Source organism: Fusarium flagelliforme (genome assembly GCF_020744385.1).
Source record: "Fusarium flagelliforme strain FIESC 12 MPI-CAGE-AA-0113 chromosome Unknown B0J16scaffold_2, whole genome shotgun sequence".
In the NCBI taxonomy this organism is placed as follows: domain Eukaryota; kingdom Fungi; phylum Ascomycota; class Sordariomycetes; order Hypocreales; family Nectriaceae; genus Fusarium; species Fusarium flagelliforme.
The window spans coordinates 5,374,117-5,401,980 of NW_025763504.1; the positions used below are offsets into that span (position 1 = coordinate 5,374,117).

The 27,864-nt window shown below is 49.6% G+C and overlaps 10 protein-coding genes across 10 annotated transcripts; 6 read left to right on the forward strand and 4 right to left on the reverse strand.

Annotated features, from left to right (window-relative positions):
- The first annotated feature begins 595 nt into the window (after positions 1-595).
- On the forward strand, positions 596-2,649 carry B0J16DRAFT_80420 (uncharacterized protein). The gene is made up of 3 exons (XM_046134491.1): positions 596-1,199; positions 1,257-1,389; positions 1,445-2,649. The coding sequence occupies exons 1-3, from the start codon at positions 854-856 to the stop codon at positions 2,634-2,636; spliced, it is 1,671 nt and encodes a 556-aa protein (XP_045987390.1). The 5' UTR covers positions 596-853; the 3' UTR covers positions 2,637-2,649.
- Positions 2,650-3,738: 1,089 nt separating this feature from the next.
- Positions 3,739-6,210, forward strand: B0J16DRAFT_335362 (central kinetochore-associated-domain-containing protein). Its single transcript, XM_046127066.1, has one exon. The coding sequence runs from the start codon at positions 3,865-3,867 to the stop codon at positions 5,950-5,952; it is 2,088 nt and encodes a 695-aa protein (XP_045987391.1). The 5' UTR covers positions 3,739-3,864; the 3' UTR covers positions 5,953-6,210.
- Positions 6,211-6,221: 11 nt separating this feature from the next.
- B0J16DRAFT_369587 (uncharacterized protein) lies at positions 6,222-7,823 on the reverse strand. Its single transcript, XM_046130285.1, has 2 exons — positions 6,930-7,823; positions 6,222-6,870 (listed from the first exon to the last, which is right to left on the reverse strand). Exons 1-2 carry the CDS (start codon positions 7,576-7,578, stop codon positions 6,479-6,481), a joined length of 1,041 nt encoding a protein of 346 aa, XP_045987392.1. The 5' UTR covers positions 7,579-7,823; the 3' UTR covers positions 6,222-6,478.
- A 786-nt stretch (positions 7,824-8,609) lies between these two features.
- Positions 8,610-9,578, reverse strand: B0J16DRAFT_381364 (uncharacterized protein; the record flags this gene model as incomplete). The annotated part of the gene is made up of 1 exon (XM_046131152.1): positions 8,610-9,578. One exon carries the CDS (start codon positions 9,576-9,578, stop codon positions 8,610-8,612), a length of 969 nt encoding a protein of 322 aa, XP_045987393.1.
- Positions 9,579-12,392: 2,814 nt separating this feature from the next.
- B0J16DRAFT_335366 (uncharacterized protein) lies at positions 12,393-13,483 on the forward strand. Its single transcript, XM_046127067.1, has 2 exons — positions 12,393-12,560; positions 12,617-13,483. Exon 2 carries the CDS (start codon positions 12,665-12,667, stop codon positions 13,286-13,288), a length of 624 nt encoding a protein of 207 aa, XP_045987394.1. The 5' UTR covers positions 12,393-12,560; positions 12,617-12,664; the 3' UTR covers positions 13,289-13,483.
- Positions 13,484-13,769: 286 nt separating this feature from the next.
- On the forward strand, positions 13,770-14,524 carry B0J16DRAFT_80482 (uncharacterized protein). Its single transcript, XM_046134492.1, has one exon. It carries the CDS (start codon positions 13,876-13,878, stop codon positions 14,383-14,385), a length of 510 nt encoding a protein of 169 aa, XP_045987395.1. The 5' UTR covers positions 13,770-13,875; the 3' UTR covers positions 14,386-14,524.
- Positions 14,525-14,907: 383 nt separating this feature from the next.
- On the reverse strand, positions 14,908-15,847 carry B0J16DRAFT_381366 (uncharacterized protein; the record flags this gene model as incomplete). The annotated part of the gene is made up of 2 exons (XM_046131153.1): positions 14,908-15,729; positions 15,785-15,847. The coding sequence occupies 2 exons, from the start codon at positions 15,845-15,847 to the stop codon at positions 14,908-14,910; spliced, it is 885 nt and encodes a 294-aa protein (XP_045987396.1).
- A 5,907-nt stretch (positions 15,848-21,754) lies between these two features.
- Positions 21,755-24,805, forward strand: B0J16DRAFT_262027 (uncharacterized protein; the record flags this gene model as incomplete). The annotated part of the gene is made up of 2 exons (XM_046123292.1): positions 21,755-23,875; positions 23,957-24,805. 2 exons carry the CDS (start codon positions 21,755-21,757, stop codon positions 24,803-24,805), a joined length of 2,970 nt encoding a protein of 989 aa, XP_045987397.1.
- Positions 24,806-25,071: 266 nt separating this feature from the next.
- B0J16DRAFT_361463 (U1 zinc finger-domain-containing protein) lies at positions 25,072-26,303 on the reverse strand. The gene is made up of 6 exons (XM_046129748.1): positions 26,227-26,303; positions 26,161-26,166; positions 25,999-26,100; positions 25,802-25,945; positions 25,697-25,750; positions 25,072-25,644 (listed from the first exon to the last, which is right to left on the reverse strand). Exons 1-6 carry the CDS (start codon positions 26,234-26,236, stop codon positions 25,364-25,366), a joined length of 597 nt encoding a protein of 198 aa, XP_045987398.1. The 5' UTR covers positions 26,237-26,303; the 3' UTR covers positions 25,072-25,363.
- Positions 26,304-26,391: 88 nt separating this feature from the next.
- On the forward strand, positions 26,392-27,814 carry B0J16DRAFT_369594 (endoplasmic reticulum vesicle protein 25). Its single transcript, XM_046130286.1, has 3 exons — positions 26,392-26,805; positions 26,877-27,000; positions 27,085-27,814. Exons 1-3 carry the CDS (start codon positions 26,608-26,610, stop codon positions 27,405-27,407), a joined length of 645 nt encoding a protein of 214 aa, XP_045987399.1. The 5' UTR covers positions 26,392-26,607; the 3' UTR covers positions 27,408-27,814.
- Positions 27,815-27,864: the final 50 nt, after the last annotated feature.

The following is a 27,864-nucleotide window of genomic DNA, read 5'->3' on the forward strand; positions in this document are numbered from 1 at the left end:
CTTTTCTCTCTTCTCGTTGACGGGCAAGAACGACCTAAGAATTTACGGACTTACCCCTCTTCACCCTTGACTAAAATTCTCTACAGCACCTACAGTGTCAGTGCAAGTCCACTACAACTACCTAATCATTATGGATGGCACACCCTCCTCGGTTCCGCTTAGGATGGAAACCCCCCACTTGCAACTTCACACTCCCACTCACTCCCCAATCCCCGTCCCAGTCCCAGTCCTAATCCCAGGCCCAGTCCCAGGCCCAGCAATCCCAGTCCCAGTATCCATCCCTCAACCCCGACTCCTACTCCTCTTCTGCCTCCTCCTCCTCCCCGTACCGACTTGATAGTGGGGCGGGTACTGGACAAGGTATCGAGAATGAGGGTGAGGGTGAGGGTGAGGTGAGGGTGAGGTTTAGTACAATCAAGAAGAAAGCAACTACATGGGTACGTACCTCACCTGCCTCCTCTGTCCCTTCTGTTCGTTCTGCCTCTCACCACCAAGATCCTGACCTTCTTGGGTTTTTCTTCCTCTCTTTCCCTTTTCTATTTCTTTTTTCCCTTCTCTTTTTCTTCTCTTGCCGGTCTTTCTTTCCCTTTGCCGTCCACCTCTTTTCCTTCGAGTTCGCAGTCATCACGCTATCTTCATTTATCACGACACCCACGACTGCTTTCTTCCCCCCTCACAATTGAATTGAATTGTCCCGCAGCATTAACGTAAACGGCCCCAGTCACAAATTCTGAACACGAACCTCACCATCAATTCCTATTCCCAATTGCAAGGCCCGGTTGCAAACGGTCCTCAACTCTACCCCCAACCCGTACCTCAAATCAGCAGCAACAATTCCCTCGAAAATTTCTACATGATGAACCAAACTCATCACCAGCAATCAGAAATGTATTACCCCCAGTATCAGACGCAACAGTACAACCCGTATCCTTATCCTACGAATGGTGCCCATACTCCCGCTGTCTCCACTCCTATGCCTGGGCCTCAGAATGTACTGCCCGTACCTTCGGCCCTGAGCAATCAAGGAGCCATGCCACAGGCCGCTTATAGCAACAATGCTCCCGCTGGTAATTTCGACACAACCGGACAGCACAACCCCCCAGGCATGAAGCCTAGAGTCACAGCGACTCTTTGGGAGGATGAGGGTAGCCTGTGTTTTCAAGTTGAAGCCAGAGGTATCTGTGTCGCACGTAGGGAAGGTAAGCATTCATCTTTCCAAGCGCTGTGCGTACTTACTGACTAACTCGTTCTAAAAGATAACCACATGATCAACGGAACAAAGCTATTGAATGTCGCTGGCATGACCCGAGGTCGTCGAGATGGTATCCTGAAGAGCGAAAAAGTCCGACATGTTGTGAAGATTGGTCCCATGCACTTGAAGGGCGTTTGGTGAGTTTCATCCAGCGTCAACCTTGTAGTTGACAGCGAACTAACCAAGAAACAGGATCCCATACGACCGCGCCCTGGATTTTGCGAACAAGGAGAAGATCACCGAACTTCTGTACCCTTTGTTTGTCCATAACATTGGTGCTCTCCTATACCACCCTTCCAACTCTAACAGAACTAGCCAAGTGATGGCTGCCGCTGAACGAAAGAAGAATGAAGCAATTGTCGGCAACCGGTCATTACCCTCACTTGTTCAGCCGCATCACCAAATGATGCCTGGAATGCCCACTGGATACGCTCCTCAGCAGCCTCTAACGAACGGACATCAATCCATGACAAACACCCCTCAGCCTCTTACCAATGGCTCCCAGCCTCCCATGAATGGTCCCCAAACTCCCATGAATGGCTCTCAGCCACCCATGCAGAACGGAACTGGTATGCTGAAGCGAGTGCGCGAAGATGATGATGAGTTGCACCGTTCTGCTCCCAATGGACATGACCCCATGAATAACATGCATGGAATGCCTAACGGATATCCCCACCAATCTCCTCTCGGAAGCGTTCACCAACCTCCCATGCAGAACGGAGGTGAACTCAAGCGAGGCCGAGATGAGCACGATGACATTCACAGATCAGGCCCCAATGGACACGATCCTATGAACAACATGTCTAGCCTTCCAACATATGCTCCCCCGCCTCTGCAGAATCTTCATCAGTCCCTTTCTAATGGCGATGGTGGCATGCTTAAGAGAGGCCGAGACGACGATGACGATGTCCACCGGTCAAGCCCCAATGGTCATGATGCCAACGGCAATTTCGAGATCAAGAGACGCAAGACCGAGACATCAGCCTCAAGCGACATGCTACCTCAGTCGCCATACTATACCCTGTCCACCAACGGAGCATACCAAGGTCCTATGATGAACGGCATGAACCCTTATAAGCGACGGGACGACGAGGCCGAGACACCCCGACCAGGACCAAACATGAACGATCTGAACAACTTCGACCTGAAGCAGCGACACAAGACCATGGAGTCGAGCGTCCCTGCTCCTCAGTACGACGCAATGAACAGGCCTCACTCCAGTATCGGAAACTCTCCCGCGTACGCTCCTGCTCCTGGCTATGATCATCTTACTCGCCCTGCCTCTACCGTCGCGGTATCTCCCTCGTATCCTTCTGCTCCTGGATATGAGCTTGCTCGACCCTCTGGGACTAACGTTCCCAGGAGGCAGCAGTCCTTTGGATAATTTTGCTGCTCACAAAAGTTATCTCATTAAACCTTGAGTTGACCTGGGGCGCTACCTTCACCAAAGCCATTGTGCCAGCACCAATCCAAGTACCTATTTGGTAAATGGCAAGTGGAAAAGGTACCCATGTCTGTTTGGCTTGAGGACGTGACAAAACATTCTTTCCATTTATGTCTTTTTTCTTTATCTTTTTTTTTTTTGTTTTTGTTTTTCCTTTCTAAGACTATTGCATGTTTTATGTCGGGTACTCGCAGAAGAAATCCCATCGAAACCCTTTGGATCTAAAGATGATGCTGACGAGTTCACGAACGACTTCCGATTCTATGTTAACCAGCATGCTCTGTCACGGATATACATGACTAATGAGTCACGTTTTGCATGGAGGCTTAATTTCCGGGAAGAATCACTGCAGCAATCTTTTTCTTTCTGATTGATTACTCCGGAATGCGATATGATCGCACGATATGGGACAGCACTGCCTGTAATGAGCCCAGGCGGGAATGATGACTTCGGAACAGACACAGGCGCGACCTCTTACCTTGACAAACCGTCAGTGGGCTGGAGTGCCAAGGCATGGGGTCAACCCTGTGTCTGTTTCTTGATGACGATTTACGACTTAAATTTCTCTCTTCTTCACTTCTTTCTTCTTGTGCGGCTGTCTGCGATAGTGGATAGTGCTCAAGCGAGGTGTGTGTTTTTGGGAATGTTGCTTTACTAGGTAACGAATTATGAGGGAACAATAAAAGCTTCTTTTTTCGAGATTAAATACAATTTAGAGCGTTTGATCAGATGAACCGATGTACAAGTGCATTTGCGATTTCTACAAAGACAGTGAAAATGCCATGGAAACCGCATTATAATCGTTGTAAACCAGGAATGAGTTTTCATGCAAGAACGACTTAAATCCACCTGCGTAAACTTTGTATCCATCAATCAACCAGGCTATGCTTGCAATATTGCAGATCATACCATGTCGCTTGCAAGGCTGCAGTGGTCGTTAGATTATGGTCACCAAGGGATCACGTGAACAGACCCATACTGTTGCCGGGTCGACTGCTGTCAATAGAACTTGGTGTTAGTTCTTGACCGTTGAGCTCAATCCCCTAAACAACTGCAACACTTAAAAGTTCTTTGGTTCAGCCAGACAATCAAGTCAGTAAAATACTCTCTCACCTGTAATTGGTTTCTTCGATTGCATTTTTTGTCTTTGCTTTCAGCGCGCAACACAATGGAAACACCATTATCACCAGTTCAAGATTCCAATCTTAACATCCAAACACCAGCTACCGCCAAACGGTACGACAACTTCGAAGTCTCCGCACCTGCTGAAACACATATCGAAGCTTTCCAAGGGTCCTCTCCTTTTGTGTCAGCCATCAACGACTCTGCCCTTTCCGATCAGGAGAACCGTTCTCCTTCAAAGTCACGGCATTCTAGAATCCTTTCAGGGGCGACCCTTTCGCCGCTCAAAATCCTCACTGACCAGCAAGAGGCAAGGGACGGAAGACCAACTGATAGAGTTGCTGCCGGTTCCCGTAGCCCTCGCAAACTGTCGCCCGAGAAACGTTTCCCTGTTAAGATCAGCAACTCTCTCGACACATCACGCACCTCTCGCGAGAGTACAATGAGCTTGGAGGACGCTGTGCGACAGAACGAAGGTCTCAAGCGCGCAATTGAGATCTTTGAAGACGAGCAAAGCGTGCTAGAAGACGGCCAGGACAAAATGGACGTCTCTACTGGCACTGCCAACATGAACCCTGAAGGCGAAATGGAGGTCGATGAGTCTGTGTATCCTGACGATTCAATGGTCAGTACGTTCAGCACATTCTCAGCTGTGCCAAACCTCACCATGTTCGCCAAACTGGGCCAAAGCCCTACCAAATTGTCTGATATGGGTGGCCTCGCCCCTCGCGCCAAAACAAAAGCCGACCCTTCACCATCACGAACGCCGCAAACTAGAACAAAAAATGATTCAGGAAACACAACAAGTCTGTTGGACTTTACCGACAGCCTCCGCTTTCCTCAAAAGACCCCTTCTAGAGGCGGACTGTCTCCATCCCGAACAGCTCCCAATGTGGCTGCAACTCCTTCTCGTGGCTTTGCCAACCTCATCGACTTTGATATTCCTCCTATGCCCACACCACGCAGTATCCCCAGTATCACTGCTCGAGAACTCGAGTCCCTTAAGTCAAACTTCCTGTCTGAGATCAGTTCACTCAAGGCTTCGCTGAGCGGTAAGGAAGCTGAAGTGCAATCGCTAAAGGCTGCAGTTGGTGATGCGGAGAAGCGTGTGGGCGAATCTCAAGAGCAGCTTCGCGAAGAACAGACTATTAAAGAGCAGCTTACAGCTGAAAAGGAAGGATGGGAGAACCGCGGACGCGAAATGGAGAGCGTCTTGCGAAAGGTCAAGGAAGAGATTGTGGAAAGTCAGAGGGAACAAGAAGAGCTAGAGCAGAAGTTGGAGGAGAGTGAGAAAAGACGTGAAGCAGCCGAGATATTGCACCAAGAGGCGGAGAGCAAGATCGCTGGAATGCGCGCTGGAAAAGATACTGAGAAGTCCTCCCCCGAAAAACCTAAGAGCGCAAGCGATACCAACCACGAAGTTGAAATCGCTGTTGAGCGTGTGGCCCGTGAGCTCCATGCGCTGTACAAGAGCAAGCACGAGTCCAAGGTCACTGCTCTGAAGAAGTCATACGAAACCCGATGGGAGAAGCGTGTGCATGAGCTCGAAAGCAAAATCTCGGAACTTGTCGAGGAGAACGAGCGCCTAAGGGCTAGCCAGGATACAACCATGTTCAGGGTTGACAGTGCCGAGGTCGAAGAACGCAAGGCCCAAGCAGTCCGAGACAGTGCAACAATCAAGGAGCTCAATGCCGACATTCAACGGCTCGAAGCTGTTGTACAAACGGTGCAGCTTGATAACGAGTCACTTCGCAGCATGCTTGAGCGGGAACGCGTTGAGAAGGGTGAGCTTGTGCAACTTGCTGAGGAGATGATGAGCATGCAGAGCTTTGTCGCCCAGACACCTAAGCCTGGGCCCCAGCAACAAATTCAACGACCTCAGTCTGTATCCCGTAACCCTCATGAGAGGCAACACGAGAGAGAGCCAGAGGCCAAGACTCCTAAGCGAAGTGCAGACCACTTTAGAAGCAGCGTCAGCCGCGCTTCTGGACTGCGTGCACCTGGCTCTGGTCTTCGAGCACCTCATGAGCGAACAAAGAGCACGGGTGGACTACCTCGCCCTGGTGGCGCTCGCAGCGGCATTATGAGCTCCATCGAAAAGATGGGCAACTATCGGGGACGTGGAGGCGAGTAGACATGTGACGGAAGAGATATGACGAGCCCCAAAAGGGCAGATGAACGATACAACTCATGACACGCAAAACTGTATGACGACAAACTTGTTTTTCTGCTTTTTATGCGAGGCATTCATTGCGCGAGGGATGCTGGGAGCTCCCTTCATAGCTTGGCGTGGTACTTCTTACTTTTGATGTTTGTGATGTTAGATATCACTGGCGTCGGGACTCTTTTACATATGGATGATAATTGAATCGAATTAATATTTCAGTATAATGACATGACTCCTCTGTTTGAAAGTGACAATTCATGAATCGTAGGCTGATGAAGGGCTGGGTTATGATTTCCAGGATATTTTCCATTAAAACTGCAACTAAACTTCTCGACACTCTAGTTCATGGTCTCATCAAAGGACTATGCTTGTCCCTCAAACTTGTGGTACATAATATCATTCCAATCTGACATTCTTCCATCTCCTTATATACTATTTCCCCCACAGTCATGGGTAGCATGTACATTGGTCGTTTTTATAATGACATATTCTTTCAGAGCTTGTAAGCCTTCTTGGCGGTACCGCCAAAGATCATGGCGCGCTCCTCATCACCAAGCGTTGCCATCCAGCACATACGCTCAACAACACTGCGCCATCTAGGCCAGGCATTATCGGTGTTGACAGTACAGACGGGCCAATCGCTACCAAACATGATACGACTAGGGGTAAAGGTGGCGAGAACGATGCCGAGCCAGCCAAGAGTGGCCTCGAAGATATGGTTGGGATCCTGTTTTCGCAGAGAGTCGGGCATCTCAGAGAATCCGCCAGAGAGTTTCATATAGACATTGGGATCCTTGCTGAGGGTGTAGACGGCGGTGCGCCAGGCGTGGAATCCTGGGTCGGATGTGACATTGATGATGCTAAAGTCTGGCTTGCAGAGATGGTCTAGTAAAACACTTTGTTAGTTCACAGTCAAGATAAGGGGAATAGTAGCGTCGACGAACTGAGAATCAATGTGACCTTCTCCTCATCAGGAACGCCATCATGCACACGATCGACAAACTCAACAACCTCCTCAAGCTGCTTCTTTCCTCGACGGTGCTGATCAACACCAACGTCAAAGGTAAAGCCACGACGGCCTAGCAACTTCACACCCTCGATGAACTTCTCGTCCAACATAGTGCCGTGAGGCTTGTCCTGAAGTAGATAGCGGAAACCCTTGATCTTTGGCCAAGCATCGCCAGCTTCCTCCTTAACGCGGTCAAGATAGCGCTCCAACACCTCAGGGCCACTGACGACAGGCGCCCAAGGTACAATACCCAGACACAGCTTTGCGTCCTCGGCTGTGTGTCCCTCGCCCTCACGCGGTTGGCCGAGCGCAATACGCTTGAGCCACGAGACCTCAGCTAGAGGACCCTCCCAGCCAGATCCATCTGCGGCGCCAGCTTCAACATCGTTCTTGCGGTCTGTCTCGACGAAGACGAAGCCAAGGAGGGAAGGAGCTGAAGAGGAAGCTTCACGGTATTCTTCGAGAGAGTGCTGGCCGGCGAGAGGGTTTTCGGGAGTGTACCAGGAGAGGGAGTCGACTTCGGAGGCAGGGTAGAGGTGGATATGGGAGTCGATGATGGGGAGGATGATCTGTTCGTCGGACATGTTTGCGGTTGACGAGCTGTAGTTGGATGTAGGTTGAAGCTGTAGGAGCTGAGCTCTGGAAAGGGAAAAGGGCTTGTGTTCCTTTTGATAGGTGATCAATTCAACGTGGGATTGATCACTCGATGTTATCTGGTAAAACAATTAAGGAACCAGAAACTCCAATGCGTTGTGATATGTAAAAACGACGTTCAAGTACGGTGAGAAGAGTTGATATGGATGCTACAGTTATATCCAATCGATAATAGGGAGTTACCCCGCCATGGATAAGATGCCCCTGAAGGGTCCTGTTGAGGTCCCATTAAATGCCTGTAGAAAGGAACAGTGGGGAGCCTAAGCAATGGATCTCTTTAGAGCGAAAGACCGAGACAACTACGAACTTGGCCTACCTGACTGACATTGTATCACTTAATTTACTGGGACAAGAGTTTGTTTCATTCCATGAATAGATTCAATCGTCATCTATCCTAGACAGCTAAGCTATTTCATTCATTATTCATTCGTTGCTCATGACTGTCCCTTGATCATCCACCTCATACTTCGTAATGGCTAGTTTAGACCTTCATCCATCGCCAGGTCTTGAACTACATCCAGATATTGATTGATTGCAAGAAACGGTTTCTCATCATCAGATCAGATGAGATTCTCATGCAGTTTGACATTGTTTCTGAGACGACCCCTTTCGAGGTCTCCCAGCTCACTCAAGAACAGAAAAGAGTGAGGAAGAAGAATTACGCCTGCGCAGCCACGAGATGTGCCCATCGTGGACTGCGCCAAACGGTCGCAGCATCGACCTAACTGACGATCAACGTACCGGCGCGGCTGAGACGTTCGAGACCAGCTCGGCGTGCCATCCGCGTCGTGGGAAACGTTGACGCAGGTCGGAACAGGAAAATGATTGCTGATATTACCACAACAACATAAGTCGAGTCATCCCGGCGCGGGTGTGCTGCCAGGGGATGCACGATACAAGGAGTGAACGGCTAAGGGTTCTCTCAACCTCTTGCCAAAGTCTTCGCCCTACATTGACGCACTTATGCAACGACACCGTGGCGGCGGGAGCTGGTGCGGGAGACGGAGGCTTCGTACTCATACTCGTCCTCGCTGCCGCTGGAGCAGGAGTCGCTGTCATCATCGTAGCCACATCGGGATCCGCCGCAGTCGAGCTTGACACGCTCGCCCTTGCGAGTAATACCGTAGCGCTCGCAGGTGCAAGAGCTGACGTCGGATCCGGGGGTGCTGTAGCCAGAGAGGGACGAGTTGGGAGAAGAGCTGTCGGAGCGGTAGGACAGGGAAGAACCGCTGGAGGAGACTGGTGAGGTGCTGAAGTCGGTGATGAACTCGTCCTCGATGTTGGCGCTGCCGAGACGGTCGGCGAGCTCCTCGAGTTCCTCGTTGTCGTAGTAGGAAGCATCCAAGATGTGCTTGGTCGCGTGGGGAGACATGGGCTTGGGGGCCTGGATCTGGGAGATTGACAGGGGGCGGCCCTTGGGGATGTCTACGGAGAGCTTAGAGCTGTGGCGGGAGGATCGCGAAGATCGAGACTCCTTGTCCTTGGATGAGTGAGAAGAGCTCTTGCTGCTGGAGGAAGACTTGTGCGACGAAGACTTGGAAGAAGAAGAAGACTTGGATGAGGACTTTGAGGAAGAAGACGACTTGGAGGAAGACTTGGAAGAGGAGGAGCGAGATGAAGACTTGTGAGAGTCGGTGGGAACGTCGAGAACGTTCAGCTCACGGCCAGTGGTGGGCTCAACGGTTGAGGTGACGCTGGGGTTGTGGGCAACGTGGTAACCGTCGATGATGTAGTAGTACCAGTATCGTTGGCCAGCCTCAAGAGTTGAGTTCTGGAATCGAAAGGTGCCCTTCCAGGAGCCGGACTTTGAGGAGGACTTGTCCTTGGAGAGAGGGAGCTGACCGACGTAACCGTCCCAGGAGCCGAGAAGGTGGACAGTCTTGACGCCAGAGGAGACGCGGAGAGAGAAAGAAAGTTGAATAGCCGACATGTTGACTTTTTGATTTGTATTATGCGCTTAGTATGCTATGTTGTTTGGGGAGCAAGATGCTGAAAGATTGCAGTATTGATTTTTTGATTTGAAAGTTGGCGCGAGCAAGTGAAATCCGTGAATTTCTGTAATTAGACGATTATAACGGGCGTGAAAACAAAAATAGTCGTAAAAAGAGGTATTGTCTCTAAGCTGACCAGCAACTTGAATAGTTTCGAGATTTTGATGCGGGTGATTTGGATTGATTTAGATTAGAGACAACAAAAATTAGAAGTATAATAGAGACCTGCTCTATGGAGGGGGAACAACGAAAACACGAGGGGAAAGGGTAAAGAGACCCAAGAACAGAAACCGGACTTGCGATTGAAAAGGACTTGCTGAAGAAGAAAGAGAAAGAAAAGAACCATTGGGGGCGGGTGTTGGTCCTGTTTATAAGAAGCGGCCGTGGATGGCGGCCATAGTACAAGACTCGGCTGCCGTGTGGATGTGGATGTTGCCTTGCGAATTCATTACTGTACAATACGCAATACAATAAACAAAGCAAGGAAGATCAGAGTGACAATTAGTAGATGCAGCCAATGAGAGACTGCAGACAAGGAGATGGCTCGTTCATGTCGACGACCATCCCATCTCATCACACTTTGTAAAGAAGGGTTCCCATTCTAGCGTGGGCGGTTAAGCAGAGAGAAAGTCAGTGTGGATCAAGAAAGTGCGTGCATGGAATAGTGGAGCTAGGATGCGATATTTAGAAGCAACCCACTGAAGTCCAGGGAGCGGGGGAGAAACACTGCGCCAATTAAATCGCCGCTACCGCTAAACAGGCCCAAAGGGTGACCCCCGTCGAGCGTCTATTTCTTCCCCGCCATTGGTCCGTGACACCGCTAGATGCCATCTCTCGTCACGCTGCAGACCGGCCAATGACATTCTCTACATCCAACGTCGTCAACCACTTCAGCCCATGCAGAGGCCTCAGCATTCACTAATAGCAATCTATGGATCATGCAAGGTCTACTTAGCCCTTACTTCTTCTCTTCATCGCACATCGCATCGCATAGCATGGCATCTGCCGTAACAATGTTCTGCCTTGACATCTTTGTCTGCCATTGGGCCTCTCTCTAGTCGGGCGAGACGTGGTGCAACCCTCGAGTTCATGCGGCCGACTCAAGTATGTATGTACATATGACTGACTGACTCTGTATCTGCAATTCGACAAGTCAGGAATTATAATACATTAAACGTCTATAGCTTCAATGCGGAAGGATATGCTCCGTTATCATCGTATTGGTGGTAGTATTTCGACTATATTTTTGCGCTAGATACTATTGCAAAAAGTATCCGTATCCATACCTGCACTATTGAACTAGAACAGAGACATGCGCATTGGCAGTGGCCCATTTACAGACCAGTATACAAGGTACCTTAGTACATAGTCTACATATCGAGGCCTAGTTTGTATTCCCATGTCCAGCCACCTCCGTTCACCATCCCTGACAGGCTCCTCAATCATATGCACACGGAAATCTCTGCTATAGATTGTAGCGCAGTCATTATGGATACCGGTGAGTACAGTTCATATCTTCCAGACTCCATTCGATAAGCATAATGGGTCTAGGCATACCATCCCCATCTTCCCCTCCACGGCCCGTCCGCGAGTGCCCGAGAGAACACCTCTTTCCAAGACTCTACCTTTACTATCCAGGCCTAGCATCGGTAGCATCAGCCCTCCGTCATCCGACTACATGCATGCTATGACATTTTAGCTCCGGCGGGTATGTGAGGTCCGTCACACTCACACTCACACTCACACGAGTGAGTTGCACCCACCGCCCTATCTATGTACAAGGCATATGCCTGTGATAGTAGAGGGGGGACTTCTTCCACTTTGCAAAGATCCAAAGGCAAGGATCTTCAGTGAGGGACTTTGGCTCAAAGCGTGACTATCTTGTATGCTGCATGTCTGCGTAAGTGGAGGGCATGACTAGTGACGAGTGAGGTTGGGGATCTTATCGCCGGAACTTCTACTACAAATGCAACAGTAGACAATGTTTCCACAGAGGATCCTAATCACTTGACAAAGGTCGCACTCGAAATGGCTCCGTATACTATGAATTTTCGTTCTCAAGAACTCAGATGACCTTTTTCATGCTGTAAGACGACGCTTTTGTGTTGAGATGCATGAACAGTTGCCGCTAGCAATCTATCTTCGCGTAATGATGGTCCCAAGTGCAACTATGATGATTTGGATGTGGTACTATTCGGCGAATTATGATGGAGTCCGACTATGCATGATATTGGAGAGCTGAACTATGTCTCAGAGGTCAATACGCCCAGTCTCTGTTGTTCTGTTTGTGATCTATCAACAATGGCCCATCTTGCACCAAACAGATACTGTTTGTACGTCGGTATCGACGTGAATTATAATTCAAAGTCTTTCAATTCCTAAGCCAGTTGTCTAAGTGTACTGTCAATTGAAATCACGTATCATTTAGTAAATGAATGGTCGGCTCTAGCCATGAACTATGGCCAAGGTGCTATGGTAGTCTGAGCAAGACGAGTAATGCGATTAGTAGATCCATTTCTCAAAAGAAACGTTCCGAACCGAGGAATGTCCCCTTCGAACTATGTTAGTTTACAGAGAGACCTTGTGTCTTTCGATTCATATGTTGTTGACTTATACTTAGACGGCCGGTAGTGATCACGTGGTCACCCGTCGTGATTTCACAACCTTCTCATCTCAACGCGTTACTCGTCACGTCTCATATCCACTAGACCAACATCAATTGGACTTGACCTTCCTATTTCAGTCCATTGCTGCCTAGATCCATAGCAATTAATTACAATATTCTTATGAAACGTTGTCAAGACTCTGATTACAAACCATTATCGTGAACGGGGCTAAATTTCGAGTTTGAGATTTTAGTGTCTTCATATCTGTCTTGACCGTCACTTATTCTCAAACATTTTCCTCTGACAACTTGCGCTCTGTCATGAGGCATATCTTAACAAAGACATTTGTATCGTCATATCGCCCGACTTACCGTCCTTTTACAAAACCCTTCATTCTCGGCCAAAGATTACATCACAAAATGACCGCCGACAACTTTTCAGTTGACGATGCCCTCATCGGAAAGGTGACGGCGTATGTCGAACAGTACATGTCAAATTATGATGCATCTCACGACTTCAACCACATTAAGCGTGTTCTCCGCCTCTCTCACCATATTCAATCTCACACACCTTCAACAAGTCGGTCTCTTGTCACTCTGGCCGCGCTTCTCCATGATGTCGGCGACAAGAAGTACCTCCGTCCTGGCGAAGATCCCTCACGCATGGTGGCTTCAGTGCTCGTCTCTTTCGGCGCACCACAGGATCTTGCCGACACTGTCCAGGCCATTTGTCTTGGCGTCAGCTACTCTTCCGAAGTCAAGAATCCGGCACACACTCAATCTTTGGTCGAGAAATATCCGGAGCTGGCAGTTGTTCAAGATGCCGATCGGTTGGATGCCATTGGAGCGGTGGGAATTGCAAGAACGTTTGCATTTGGAGGAGCTAAGAGCCGTACTTTGGAAAACACTATGGAGCATTTTGACGACAAGTTGCTATTGCTTGAGGGCATGATGAAGACTGATGAGGGAAGAAAGATGGCTAAGGAGAGGACAGAGAGGTTACGGCTGATGAAGGAGTGGTGGCAAGAGGAGACAGCCGAGTAAATGGAGCTCTCAAAGTCGATTCAATAAATCCAAAACATAATCAATGCCAAAAAGCAATTTGCTATCATTTTCTTACACGTCTCTTGCTATTTCATCTCGGCTATCCAGACCGTCGTACACAACACAATGGAGGTTCACAGCCGCCACCAATAGAATCTCACTCAGCGGGCGATTCTCCATAAGGCTAAAAGCACAGTCAGTCTCCTTCCCCGCAAACCTTACGAGCCCTTACGAGGACCTTACGAAAAGAGAAGACTCAAGGCTAGAACCATCGGAACTTTTAGCCAATGGCCTCCTCTTATTTACCTGAGTCAGTCGATCTACGGCCTACGCTGGCTTCTTGTCTTACATGAGAACCTGTATGGGTTAGACTAGGGGGGCTTTTACAAGAAGGAAGGGGGACGAGACATCAGCTCGTAACGTTATTCGCAATGCAGCTGATAGAAAGGGGAATATAAGCCCATCATCACAATCGCCGCTTACTTTCCTCGTGCTCTTCTCTCATCAATATATCATCTTTAATCTGCATATCAGTCGGTATACGGCTTCAGCTCGACTTACACGTCCTCAAATCACATCAGCCCACAATGGATACCCTCCCCACAGAAATCGTTATCCAAATCCTTGACAACCTCCCATCCTCAGCTGTCAAGCAAGCACGTCTCACATCCCGAACTTTCAACGCCATCCTAGCAAAACGTACATTTGAGGTCCTTGTCTCTTTTCTAGACCCAGAAGTGGCACAAAATACCATCGTGGATGTCGCACGAGACCCTATGCGGCGGCGGCGAAGACCTTCAATTTGGTCGCCAAGATGCAGCGTACCCCGGAATTTACATGTTGACGACTCATTCCTTATGGCGATGTGGGCTGGTTTACGCGGGGATTCATGGGCTGTAGAGACAGGCGGGAAGGGGGATAAGTTGAGTGTTGGCGAGTGGCAGAAAGGAGTGGAGAAAGATATGAGTGAAGATGAGCTGAGAGGAGTGTTGTTTCGATATGCACTTTATCTGAGCTACATGAGTGAGTGTGAAAAGGAGCAGGACATACCGCAGGCTTGGGTACTCAATTTCATGTGTGGAAGGACGGGACGTTGAGATTCTCAATGTGAATATTCATACAGCATATCTTTTGGGGTAGAACATGGTAATGATTTGGAGCGAATTACATAACATCAATGATACTTAATAACTCTCTCAATATGAATGGCTTATTTGAGTTGAAGAATGGATAAACACATCAATCAAGGTGAAAATGGAACCATGAATTTTGCGACCGTCTATATTTTAAGTGTACCCTTTTACAGGTAAAGTGAAACAAATCTAGTCTAAATGAATGGTCGCTAGTATGAAGTATTAAATGTACCTGAAATTAGTATATAAGTCGTTTGCATATCGCGTTTAGATCTCATATAATCCATTCCCTCCAATCCCATCATCGCTCGGCCCAATCACCGTCGCGGTATAAGTAACCCCTGTTTATAGAACGCCGTTCGCTTTCGCAAACCAAATCAAATCATACCCAAGTCTTATGCTTTTCATGCATCGTGTAAGGATCGTAAGAAGTTTTAAAAAAAAAAGAAGATGGAGAAGTGATCAATCGATCAGAAGAGGTCCAGTTTAGATGAGGTAGGCGGCAGCGAAACCGACGATGGCCAGGAGACCGGTGACGGTGTTCATGGCAGCGCCAGCAGTGACGGGCTCGGGAACATCAGAGCTGGAAGGCTCGTGGTCCTCGCTAGAGTCAGAACCAGTGCTACCACCGTTGCCGCCCTTGCTTCCACTGTCGCTGCCCTTGTTGCCACCGTTACCGTTGCCGTTGTTGTCGTGGCTGCCGTTGTCGGTACCGTCGTCGTTACCAGTGTGCTCGCCCTGAGGAGTCTTGCCACCCTCAGATCCGTGATGAGGAGGAGGGGCAACACCGGTAGGGTGAGCACCGCCAGAAGGAACGGGGTGGTAGGTGTGAGGAGGGTAGACAGCGGTACCGTTGTGAGCGTGGTCAACAGGGACGGTGTAAGTGATGGTCTTGGTCACACTCTGGCCGTGGTTGGTAGGGTGAGGGTAGGCGTAGGTCTGAGTCTTGGTGATAACATCCTGGCCGGGGTGAGTAGGCACGGGCTCATGGGGCTTGCTGGGCTCGGTGGGGTTGGGGTGGATAGGCTCGTGAGGCTTGCTGGGCTCGTGGTGAGCAGGCTCGGTAACCTCAGTGACAGGGCAGACAGTTGTGGAAACAGCGATGGTCTCGGTGGTGACATGGCCAACAGGGCAGTTGACAACGGTAGGAGGGCACTGAGTAACGGTGTATGTCTTGGTGGTGTAGACAGTGCTGGTGGTGTACTCAGTAGTAGAGTGAGTAGGCACAGTCACGTTGCCGGGCTGGGTGTAGACAGTGGTGAAGCCAGCGTGAGTGGTCTGGGCGGAAGGAGTTCCGTAGACAACAGTCTAAGTTGTAAGTCAATATATGCAAGTTTGATGATACCGATGAATGAATACTCACGTCGTCGTAGTGAGCGTTGGCAACAGCGGCCGCAGCAGCGAGAATGATACCTGAGGTCTTCATTGTAATGGTTGGTGTTTTAGTTGTGTGTATTTGTTAACGAGTGTACTTTGTCAGTGTATGTAAGTTGACAGAGCTAATCTTTGAACGAAAGACGATGGTGTATTAGATAGATAGTACGAAGGAAGGGGCTGAAGACAGGCGAGGCAGAGCATTTCTTATATCTCATCGACCTGGTGGCCTAATTGTTGGGTATGGTAAGGTAAGCGAGGTAGAGCGGACCCGACTAACTCATGGTTAATTCGATTCTATTCCAAGCCAATGGCGGCCGACTAGTGTTAGCAGGGCTGATGATAAGCCATGCCGAAGTGGCTGTTGAGAATTGCGACGATGGATACGAGGTGTGGGCATGGGTGGGTTGTCCGGTGCCAATACCCTGGGTCTTCCGTATTGCCTGTCAAATGCTAGTGACCACTCACGGCATTCCCCCCATGTCCCAAATAGGAAGACCCTACCCAAAAGAGCCGTGATCTTTGTCTTGGCCCTGTTATCATCAACCTGCAGCGGGCCGTGGCCATGTCCTTCGACTGCACCTAGCGAAGTCTAGAGCAAAGCTTTGCAGTTGAGCCCCACGGTGATAGCTCTCACTCACCGAGCTTTGCAATTTCAAATTTTCTCTCCATCGCCCCGGCAATCATGGCCCGAAACTTGGCAGGCACATGTGGTTCTCTGCACAGGATTTCGTAGGTATTGACTGCGACGGAAGGGTCCGGGGCCGGATGCCAACCTACCTAGATCAGAACCCTACACGCATGGTGGCTATGTCAGCATGCAACGATTCGATCTCATAGAAAAGCTTAAACCACCTGTTGGCAAATGGTGGACGCAACGTCGGGTTGCCATGACTGAGTGGTGCATCGTAAGGCTACCAAGAGTTGACAGGGGCTATTCTTGGAAAAATGGCGTTCTTCGCCCATGGAAACCTGCCATGCGCCATGTGCCCTGTGCTCAGCGTCCGGGCCTGCCGGGCAAGCCACATCCACCGGCCACCGAGATGGAGCCTGAGCCTCAGAAAGGTAAATCCCCGAAGCTGGTAAAAACAACGATCGAAATAACTGGAATGTTTCGTTTCAACGGCCTCCAGTTTCCCCCGATGACTTCATTTTGAGTCAGCAACCGAGATCTCGTGCTTTTTTGACTCCAAATTTGGGATCTTGGTTTCTCCAAATAGATTGTATCTCAGAATAGAGCAATCGTAGCTGAGGACTGGAGACGGAAAGTCTGGAGACCTCGGACTTTGCTACCGCGAAATGGTATCATGTACCGCAACCTGTTGACCCGCTGGATGAGTCAACTGGCAAATGACACTGACTAACACCCTTCTTTGTTCTTGCTGTGCCCTTCCTTGACGAAGTGAGGCCATATGGACCACTCCCATTCGCATATCAATCTGATATCTTTTGCTCTTCGTATTGACCACACCCTCTTCTTTCGATTTGGCTCGTGGTATCTTCCAAGGTGCCAAACAGCTGTCACTTGCTCGGGAAGATCCAGATGGCAGGATGGTAAACTTCTGTGGTAACGTTGCGAGGTTGCACAAACTTTACCAGCTGCCACCGGCCGAGCCTAATTACGTAGTATGGTCTTTGTGGCGTTCTTTAGTTAGAGCCACAGCCTCATCAGACACAGCCTTAGATGTTAGCGTTGGATATGATTAGCGAGTAAGCTTACAAGAACTCGTGTTGGTAGTGTTCATAAATATATCATCAAGCCTCTCCGTTCGGACTCGCAACCCATGCTTTCGATCATCTTGTCACAATCGCGCCATGGAGACATCCGTGGTAAAATCATGACTTCAATCCCAGCTTCGACTTGTCAACGCCACACAACGTGAATCGTTCGTCTAGCCCTCGTCCAGGTGACATCGGCCAGTTGAACATTCTGCGGGTACAGCCAGACTTGGCTTGGGAGTTTGGACAAGGGATAAGACGCGATACCTACTGAGGGAATTAACGAGGCTGCTAGCCATACGAATTCGACAGCGGCTCGTATCTCTCTGTGTCCATCCAGATCACTTATCCCCGCATCATTCCAAGTCCCATGGCTGCAAGATCAGGCTGAATGATTACTCTGTTCGTCTGTTCTTCACATGATGGATCCTGTGATACGAAATTCAGTGAAGAAACGCACGAGTAATATCCGAGGGACTCCCATTCCGATACCTGGGGGGTAAGCTTTTTTTTTTTTTTTTTTTTCCCCCATTACCATCAGCATTGCGGGGACTTGGGTGATGGTCGGACAACTCTGCATGTTCATCCTGTCTGCACCATAAGCTTATCAAGCCGCCCCTGTTCGATTTTTGTTTAAACTGCACCACTTGTGGGTATTATCAGCTCGAGCAACCCGGCTCGGCATGTTGCCGTAACGCTCGAGCCTTCGAAATAGCGGATAGCATGAGGGGGGCGGAAGCAAGGGGGATGTTCGTTCGGGCAAAGCGTTGGTTTGCATCAAGGAAATTCAGTAATCGCCATTGTTTACGGATAGAAACAGCAGAATTGTCATGCTGAAGAATTGTTGACAAATGAATATTGTTGTCCTGGCACGTGACATGTGAGTCGCAACAAAGCAGGAAGGCAAGAACGGCCGAAGCCAAATTCCCATTAGATAGATACCTGGATCCCAAATACGTCACATCCATGGCATTGTGCAAGAAGAAGCGCAATCTGCCACTGCTGATCCGCTATCATATCTCATCAGGATCATCTACGGATCTAGCTGCTTCCTCAATCTGCAGATTGTTGATCCGATATTTCGATAGACATTCGATCCGTATGAAAAGACATAATTCATATTCCTATCTGATAAGCAACATTACTCTGCTTGACGCAACCTAGACTCTTTGGCTGTTTCCTTTATCTGTCATTCACCAGTCATGTGTCCGTATATCACTAGACGGTGCGTCGTTGTGTATCGGCACTGGACTTGATGAGGGATCGAGGATGCCCTCGCCCAACTGGCAAAGAAAACACTACGCAACATAATTCCAAAAGACAGTATATACTTGTGCCTCTAACTGAGTATACATGGTATAGCTACAGGAATGAGTCTTGACTACCATTCAACACGATTCTATAAACCTTGATTGAACCCGCACATACTGACGGAGGACAGAATAGCATGACTATAGGGTAAGTAGCCCAAAGAGAGAAAATTCGACAGTGGAGAGTACAGTGAACAAAATACTTAGGACACTTTCTGACAAGCTAGGTAGAGCTTCTACTGTGTCTTTTATTCTGTCGCCCCAACATTTGTGTGACAGCCTTTCTGTCCCCAATAAAGAACTTACATGGATTATGACGTCGGTACTCAGACTAGGAAACCTACAATATGGGCAACGTAAGTGATGTTGAGATTGCAGCATTAGTTGAAAATGACATAGGCAAACCATTGTGAGTTCGGCTTTTTTGTTGAATGAACTAAGCAAAGGATTTGCAACTATCACGGCTCTGCTAGCCGGCGGCGCCCAGGAACACCACCTACATTGTTACAAGATGCAGGGACTCGGAGATTCTCAAGTAGCCAGGAACTGATTGTCCTTGTGATGACACCCAGAACACAAGCTTGAGATGGTACACTAATCAGCATGCTAACCGTCCGCCTGCAGGGCTGAATCTGAGACGTGTGAGGCCATTACCTACAGTGTTGTCTCAGACCTGTTGCATTGTCCTCAAAATGGTCTTCCTCATCACGGCTCGGTCGCGAATTGACATCAAGCAAGAGTATGAAGAATGCAAGCCAGCATGAGGTGACCTGACCTTTGACGATCCATGAGCTGCAGTCAAGTTGACAGTATCAGTCGATTCACCTGCCTATCTCAGCTCCGATAAGGCACAATGCATAAAAAGGGAAAGGCTGGTATTCGCTCCGCTTTGCACGACTTGCAGCAAAGGATTCTGATTCGATTTGCGAGCATGCAATGGCAGGAGAAAAGAGAGACTTGAGGGCTGTAAGTGAATTTGAGTTGGAGAGGCGCCTTGAGAGGTGACTGGCTGCCCAAGAAACCACTTATGCTGGCTTGCAGAGGCCCAAGGTTGCCATTTATTCTTTTTAGATCTAGTGGCCTCGCTCTAAAGTCGGTAGGGTTACGCCTCCGACGCGGCGGATTCGTCCCCGAGACATAAAAATTTGGTGGTGTTGCGAAGCGCCGCAGTCGACATTCGAGAGCTGCGATTTTGATTGTCTCAGATCAGGATGGCTGAATAGAAGAGCCAAGGACAAAGATCTTAGTGGCGAAGGCTGACTGTCAGGTTAAAAGGTGTAAAGTATAAACAAAGAGGATATCGGTACTAGAGCTATACTGCGAGAAACCGTGTGATGTGTGTCGCTGTATGCAGTGGTGTATTCAGCCAGCCATCGACTTGACAACTGCTATTGGTACTACCGTCTTGCATCATCGCCGCGCATCGACTCCGGGCGAGGCAGTTTGTTTCTTCTGTCTGTACTCAGAGGCAGGGCAGGCTATGACCCTTGCGTTTTTTATTTCACAATCCCTCGGCAATGGATGTTGAATAAGAGAAATACCAGCAATCGCCAGGGTTGGTCACCCAACGAGTCTGGCATCCTGCTGCATATTGTATCCACCAAGTTGAAGTGACGGCGCTCCCTTCTTTTCGCACACAAACAATGGATACCTCTCCCCATCGCACTGTCTCACATTATGAGGAAACAACTCGAGTTCTAGCCTTAGCTGAGACGTTTAGCTCTGCCCAATAGAATACTCAAAGTGGTAGAACTCAACTGTTCTAGCTGCCAAGCTACTGAACCGTCAAAGAAACTTTATGTCCCTTGCGCACATGGGAAGCGCCCTTCGGACCGTCCCAGTAATCGCTTGTTCACTTATCCCTCGTAGGACTCGCTTGGCCTTTGTGCCACGGCAGTTCGGCGATGGCATTCGTCACCCATTGCATTGCATCCAACCCAGGCGCATGTAAGTGGGCAGTCCAGTGACTCGGCAGTGTGGACTTGGGAAATCTAGATGTAGCACGCAGAGAAAAAGGAATGACAGTGTTAAAAGTTGGTGGCCTAGATTGACTTGGGCCTGCATCATTGCTCCAATCCAAACTGGGTATGGGCACCAGGACTCGACGAGTCGCTCTTGCACTGGGCGACTCGACCTCGCTGGTAGGGAAGGAGCTCGTCTGTTGGCCCGGGCCGCTGGGCCACTGCAGCTCGTGAGATGCACACTGGGGACCACTGAAACAAGTCTCCAAGTCCACTGAGGGCTACTGGAAACTTGCCTCCTTTAGCGCGTCCCGCAACCCCCCTCCACGCTTCTTTTGACCCTTGATGGCACTTGCTTCTTCTGGGCTTCCAATAACTGGCTGGGTTCCTCCACTCCCCGTCATCCATCTTTACTGGTCTCTATTCCTCGAGTCCCTCGAGACGTCTCTTTCCCTCTCCCGCCATCTTACCTCACCTCATTTCTACGACTGTTCCATGCTACACTCTTCGCCCTTGGTTGTTCTGACCATATAGTAGTCAGCCGATAACCAATAACTCTCATCCTTCATATACCAATCTTGACGCGATTATAACTCGGATTGTCTTATCTCAGTATGCGCTTTCGATTGTCGCGCTCGACATTCGACGCAACTCTTTAAAGCCAAGTTTGCGATTGTATTCGGCGTGCCGGTTCACGTCCGTAGCCGCGTCCAACTGTCGCTTTCTCATTGAGACCTGCCATCACCCTTCAAGCGCGTCGCCTACTTACTTGCATGTCTCGGACTACCGTCTAACCTGTTCATGTTGTGTTCCGCAACTGTTCCAAAACCCTGCTTCCCGTCCGATAACTGCCAGCATGCCAACACCAAACCGTCCCAACAGTGTTGTCGCGAAGCAAAAGTTTTGAAAATCTTTTAATCAACCAAAGTTATGCTCTCGAGTGCACACTCCATCTCATCGCCAGTCATGATGGCGCCGTCCGCCGATTATCCCTCTAAAGCACCCTTCGAGGCCAGCCCGACTGGTCATTTGCAATTCAAAAGGCACAAAGTTCTGCCGCGACCTCGCTCCGAAAGAGCATCTGAATTACCTACACGAGTAGCAAGCCCTTTGACTAGACAAGATCTGGTCATTGATACATCTCGTCCTGGTAATGGCAAGCATCCATCAAGTCCACGAACTCTTAAACATCAGTCACGGAGGATAAGCAGCGGCCCGGACCTGCCACCAACTCCACCGAGACATTCGCGCCAGCCTTCTGATAACTCTTCTGGCAAGACCAGCAGCCCCGCCGCAACTGATATTGCGTTACGGACTCCCCAGCCATCCCATCTACGTTCACCTTCGACGCCTCCTAACCAGAAGAGTCCCCCTACGCCTGATGTGACGCCACCTCATCATTCCACCAGCCGTCCACAATTATTGAGACCTGTTGTTAGTGATCGTGCTGGTTCAAATACTACCGTTGGAGAATCCCAATCTGGCTCCTTTACAACTGCCCGAGAGGATCCTCTGTCGTCCGAGGACGAGGGTAGGTCTGCAAATAACAAGAACTCGCGATCAAATGTTCGTCACGTTTCCGACACAAGTGCCCGTGGTCGCAAACCTGACACATTGGGTTTCAATTTGGCCAACTTTGCACCTCCATCAGAGGGAAGCAGTGTATCCAGATCGCTAGGAGGGGATTGGGGCCACAACGATAGCGACTGGGGTTCCGTGAGCGAGGTAGAGCAGGAATGGGACCATAATCTACAAAGAATGGTTACTGTCAAGAAGCGCCCCGAACCACTGGATATGATGCGATCAAGTCCCGCACGGGCAAAGGTCGTCGAACCAAACACGGTCACATCGACACAGGCTACCAAAGCTGTGCGGGGCATGCCTCTGCACCAGAGAGCCGAAGCTCTTTCTACGAAAGGCCTTTCAACTCGAGAAATTCCTTCATCGACTACATCGAGCACTGTTGGAAGTTCCGACCCGCGCAGAATGTCTGTGATCTCAAATAAATCCACCGTCTCAACTGTTGTAGAGGCATATCTTCTGGACCCGACTCCAAAGAGACAGAGGACTCTGCGGCATGTACGGAAACAAACCATTTTGCGAGAACCTACCAACGCCTCATCCGTGTCAACGACAGACTCTCTAAAATCGGAGAGGTCACAAAACGATGCACGAGCTAGAACACGACCAAGTGCCCCAAAATCTGAAAGTCAGTCTTCTAACATGACGGTCAATTCTATGTCCAGTAGTAGAGCTCGACGCGAGGTTTGGAAAGCGGGTGGCATACCAGTGGTTGTTGTGCCCGATCGGCTGTCGTCTCATAAGACTAAATCGAGAGAACCATCATTGAGGTCTCATTCAAGCCGACGGTCAAGCCGTACTGCGACCAGTGTCAGCCCTACACTGAACGATACTCCATCTACAAGAGGTGAACCTCCTATTGTTCGACGCCCAAACCGTGGTCGTTCGTACTCTTTGTCTGAAAGCTCCGACGAGAGAACCATGGACTATCCACCTATTGTGCCAGCTCGCTCATCTTCTCTCTCTGCTCCTACCAGTCGTAACGGCTCAAGGGCCAGTTCTTTGACGGCAGAGAGCATGAAGCTTCATAATGCCCTGCAGGAGTATCTCAACAAGAAGAAGGATTCCCAGAAAGTGCCCGAAATTCGATTTTCAGAAAATGGCCCTACCACGCAGGCGCTTTCAAGTCCTTCCCAAAGTCGCCGACGGTCGAGCTCGGAACATCATGATGATGGCTTGAATATCAAGGGATATGGCTCGCAAAACACGCCCTTTTCTGTGGCATCTGTTGATACAAATGGGACAAACCCAGTGATCACGGAAGCTCTAGCTGTGCAAATGTATCCTCACCAGAATTCATCTCTGCTGATGGTTGACCATTCCACAAAGCCCTCCGAGTCTGCAGATCAGAGTCAGACTGAGGCGGAGGAAAACCTGGACGTTCCACTACCAACAGACTCCTCGGATGAGATTCCTACCACACCTCCCCAACCTACCCGTTCCCTTGCCGATGTTGATTCCCCTCTTCGAAATCCCCGAGCGCCCCCTGAGCCACCGAGCCACGCGCCGGTTATTAATTTCATCCCCGCGACACCGTCAGGGACGACCCCCGCGCACGAGAAGATGGCGTTTATGGGTAATTATTTTGAGGCAATGAACGAGAAACCATCCCGCCGACCTTCGATGGTTCGTCGTGCTTTCAACCGTACACGACGTCACTCAGTGGATTATTCCTCTTCAACACGAAGACCATCAAGCTTTCTTTCTCGAACTCTATCTCTTTCGCGTACTGGTCGGATCAGAGGCATGCCGACTATGGAACGTGAACCTGAATATCCTAGTCCCGACGATAGTCCTGTGGAGGAAGACAAGCTGCATCCTTTTTGGCGCCCGCAGTGGTCCAGTGATGAGTTAGATGAATGCGACGGAGACTGTGATGATGACTGTGATATTCATTGGCCGGCTGAACCGGCTGACGAGATCTATCGATACCCCCCGGTGGACAATCGACCTAAAGGACCGCAAAGGAGCTTCAGCTCTAGAATGAAGCGCACGTTTGCTGTCCTCCCATCTCGCGAGGGTTCGTATTATACCAGTTACGATTGGCCGGCCACTGAGCGTCGTACCATTGGACGTACTCCAAGCGGAAACCTTCGGGTCATGAGGCACCGCTCGAGCTTCGATTCCTTACGACGAAGCTACAATGACGACGAGAGACCACATTCTGCGGATGGTGATGTCAAGAGATCGTTTTGGCGTGCCAACAGTGTCCAGAGGCGAGCCAGTAAGGAAAAGAGGCGTCTTTCCCTGGGAAGTAGGCTGGAGGAGCTGCAGAATCTTCCGCGAAAGTTCAGCGAGAAGAGACGTGAAAAACGTTCACAAGAGCTTCGCAAGAAAATTAGCGGACCAAAGGAGGTTCGTGACGGGGTAGGAGATGTGATTCGATCGAGCACAGCGCGCGACCACTACCAATCACACGAAAGCACGACAACTTATTAGGTGCCTTCTAAAGACGAAAGGAGTTCTTCTCGGGATGGGTAGGAGGAGAAACAAGACGCTCATTGCTATTACAGAAGATACAAAGACAAAACTCACGACTGAGATGACTCACGCTTTACGAATGATGGGGGATTACGAAAACGGTTATGCTTACGGTTTGCTATCTGAACTTTGCTACGAAATGGTCTACATGAAATGACATTTGGAGGACACCTGCGCTTTGCTACATGGCGGTGGTGACTGTTTATGTACGATAACTAATACATATATATATATATATATATATCTATCTATCTATCAATTTGCTTGCGTCTGAAAAGACAGCATACAGGAAGCGACTGACTCCTTAGACTATTTGCATTTAAGGAATGTGAAATTTGGTTTAGTCAAAATCTTACCTGTCTGTAAGAAGTGTATAAATGTTCCTAGTGTCTAACCTAACAATATCCCAAGCTGGGATACGTCCCATTTTCCCAAAGCTTGCCTTAACGCCTAATTCGCCAACAATGCTATGGGTGAAATCAGCCCAAAACGCGTCCTTAATCGCTAAAGAGAGGCCTATCGCTTCTCATGTCCAGGAGGTCCGGCGCCGGGAGGAGCAAATCCAGGTGGCGGAATACCACCGGGAGGGAACCCTTGACCAGGCGGAGGCATGCCGGGCATACCAGGAAACGGAGGAGGAGCACCACCAGCGGCACCAGGAGCTCCGGGGGCACCTGGAGGAGGGAAAGGGAAGCCACCAGGAGGAGGGAACGGAAGGCCATTAGGAGGAATGGGCATGCCGTTGGGCCCAGGGAATGGAGGCATAGGAGGCATGCCTCGACCACCGCCAGGAGGAGCTGTCCGGAGTTAGGGTCATTCTCAATTGGTAAGATCGTGAGGAGCACTTACGAGGAAATTGTCCGGGAGGTGCGCCTGGCATTCCAGGGAATGGAGGAGGAACACCTGACGCATGTTAGTCTTCTATTCCTCATATCATGATATCTTGGTACTTACCACCTGGGAAGCCGAAGGGAGGTGGATGGAAGCCTTGGCCAGGTTGATTCTGAGGAAGCATGGGATTTGCGTGGGCCTGACCCTCGGCAGCATAAGAAGAAGTAATCGAATCAATAACCGACTGGGCCTTCTCGTGGCCGATTTCTATTGATGTTGTTAGTCGCATAGTCGCATCGCGGGTTGGAGGGAAAGCGTACGTTGGTAGTAGTCGACTACATTTCGTAAATGGTTTCGACCGCTGTTGTGAGCCTTGCGCACACTCATGGAGTCGTGCGTAAGGTAGACATCGCAATAATCGCCTGGTGATAAGAAGTCAGTCGGAGGGGTCTTTGTCGATTCGCGCGTACTGGGGAGCTTACAGAAGACTGTGACAGAAGTTAGCGGGAGTCCTCAAATGTTGAGTAGGTGGGAAGATTCAAACTTACACTTGGGCATCTTGAAGACAAAACGCGATCGCTAGTTTGCAGATTGTCAAGATAGCTACATAAAACGTATGCTATCAATGTAAAGTTGAGGCGCGAAAACAACTGGAAGTTGACAAGGCTGCCCCACACGTGATGGCGGCGACAAGGCCAAGGCCAAGGCCCGATGTGATTGGTTGCAAAGCTAACCTAGGGGAACTCCCTCTTTCCCGCTTGTGGGTCACAGCTTCGACTGGGACACCTTTCAGTTTAGAGTCCAGTGCAAGCCCCTTGTCTATCTGTATATCCTACGTAGCCTTTCCTCTCCAACCTACCATCCTCGATACGATTTAACACTGGGAGAGGAAGACCGACTTTTCGACTACACAGCGTTCGACCACGACAATGGCTCTTCAAAAATCATTGCTGCAGTACTTCTGCAGCGTTTTGCTGCTTGTCAGCTCCGTTAGCGCTCTCAAGTTCGACCTTATCGCAGGATCTAAGGAGCGCTGTGTTCGCAACTTTGTCGGAAAGGACACCCTCGTTGTGGTGACAGCGACCGTCGATGGCCACAAGGGAGATGGCATGGTTGTGAACCTATACGTATGTTGCGCCGAATTGAGGACAGATTGGTCTAGTTAGGAAAGGTTAGAGTCTAACATGCATGATTGCAGATTCGCGATGCCGTTGGCAACGAGTACGGTCGCCCCAGAGATGTTGTTGGAGAGTCAAGGACCGTCTTTACCTCTCACGCCGACGCTGCTTTCGATGTCTGCTTTGAGAACGTTCCTTCTGGATGTACGTCGACTTCCGACTCTAAGCATGTTGCGGCGTCACATGCTTAGCCCATATTTTATTATCGACATACTGACAATTCTTTAGCCCAGCGACTCAACAGCCCCACTCGTCACATTGAGCTCGATATCGACATTGGTGCCGATGCCAAGGACTGGTCCGCTATCCAGGCCACCGAGAAGCTCAAGCCTGTCGAGGCTGAGCTCCGCCGTATCGAGGAGATCACCAGCGAGCTTGTTACCGAGATGGAATACCTTCGCGCCCGAGAGCAGAAGCTCCGAGACACCAACGAGAGCACCAACAACCGTGTCAAGTGGTTCGGTATCGCTACCACTTGGCTCCTCATCGGTCTCTGGGCTTGGCAGATCATGTACCTCCGAGCCTACTTCCGATCCAAGCATCTTATCTAAAAGAGTGTTTTTGCATGCGTGTTATCTACAGTGGAGCTCATTGGTACCATAAAGAGTCGGATGTTTTACTAGAGGTCATGAAGAGGTCTCGTCGCCATGCAGTCCTTGGTCTCTATTAAGTCCAACTGTGTAAGTGGTCCAAGATTCCGGACATGCTGGCGTTGGAATTCGTGGCAGGTATATGATTGGAACTGGAAGCAAGGCTTAGTTCTTGCCAGATCTAGAGTCTGTTTTGAAGAGCTGAGTGTTACAAAAGTCATGAAAGAGAAATAATTTAACGTCTATACATATCAACGCTATTCGTTGACATTTTAAAGTCCACGCGATCATGATATTCATGGGACAACAGGCCTCGGCCAGTCCTTAATGTGGCGTGTGCTTGAATAGCAATTGTGGCTGGATGGTTCGCTCTGATTGGTGCGCTGTCACTCATTCCGTGACTCAACTTGGGAAGGTG

Excerpts from the sequence above, each read along its gene's own strand:
- B0J16DRAFT_361463 (XM_046129748.1), bottom strand. Across the intron at positions 25,946-25,998 it reads TGTAGTCGACTACTACCAAC|AAATCGGCCACGAGAAGGCC; the intron begins GTACGCTTTCCC and ends CAACATCAATAG. Across the intron at positions 25,751-25,801 it reads TCCCTTCGGCTTCCCAGGTG|GTGTTCCTCCTCCATTCCCT; the intron begins GTAAGTACCAAG and ends AACATGCGTCAG.
- B0J16DRAFT_369587 (XM_046130285.1), bottom strand. The coding sequence starts at position 7,578 with ATGTCCGACGAACAGATCATCCTCCCCATCATCGACTCCCATATCCAC. Across the intron at positions 6,871-6,929 it reads GAAGGTCACATTGATTCTCA|ACCATCTCTGCAAGCCAGAC; the intron begins GTTCGTCGACGC and ends GTGTTTTACTAG.
- B0J16DRAFT_369594 (XM_046130286.1), top strand. The coding sequence starts at position 26,608 with ATGGCTCTTCAAAAATCATTGCTGCAGTACTTCTGCAGCGTTTTGCTG. Across the intron at positions 26,806-26,876 it reads GCATGGTTGTGAACCTATAC|ATTCGCGATGCCGTTGGCAA; the intron begins GTATGTTGCGCC and ends GCATGATTGCAG. Across the intron at positions 27,001-27,084 it reads TGAGAACGTTCCTTCTGGAT|CCCAGCGACTCAACAGCCCC; the intron begins GTACGTCGACTT and ends ACAATTCTTTAG.
- B0J16DRAFT_80482 (XM_046134492.1), top strand. The coding sequence starts at position 13,876 with ATGGATACCCTCCCCACAGAAATCGTTATCCAAATCCTTGACAACCTC.
- B0J16DRAFT_80420 (XM_046134491.1), top strand. The coding sequence starts at position 854 with ATGATGAACCAAACTCATCACCAGCAATCAGAAATGTATTACCCCCAG. Across the intron at positions 1,200-1,256 it reads CTGTGTCGCACGTAGGGAAG|ATAACCACATGATCAACGGA; the intron begins GTAAGCATTCAT and ends TCGTTCTAAAAG. Across the intron at positions 1,390-1,444 it reads ATGCACTTGAAGGGCGTTTG|GATCCCATACGACCGCGCCC; the intron begins GTGAGTTTCATC and ends ACCAAGAAACAG.
- B0J16DRAFT_335362 (XM_046127066.1), top strand. The coding sequence starts at position 3,865 with ATGGAAACACCATTATCACCAGTTCAAGATTCCAATCTTAACATCCAA.
- B0J16DRAFT_335366 (XM_046127067.1), top strand. The coding sequence starts at position 12,665 with ATGACCGCCGACAACTTTTCAGTTGACGATGCCCTCATCGGAAAGGTG.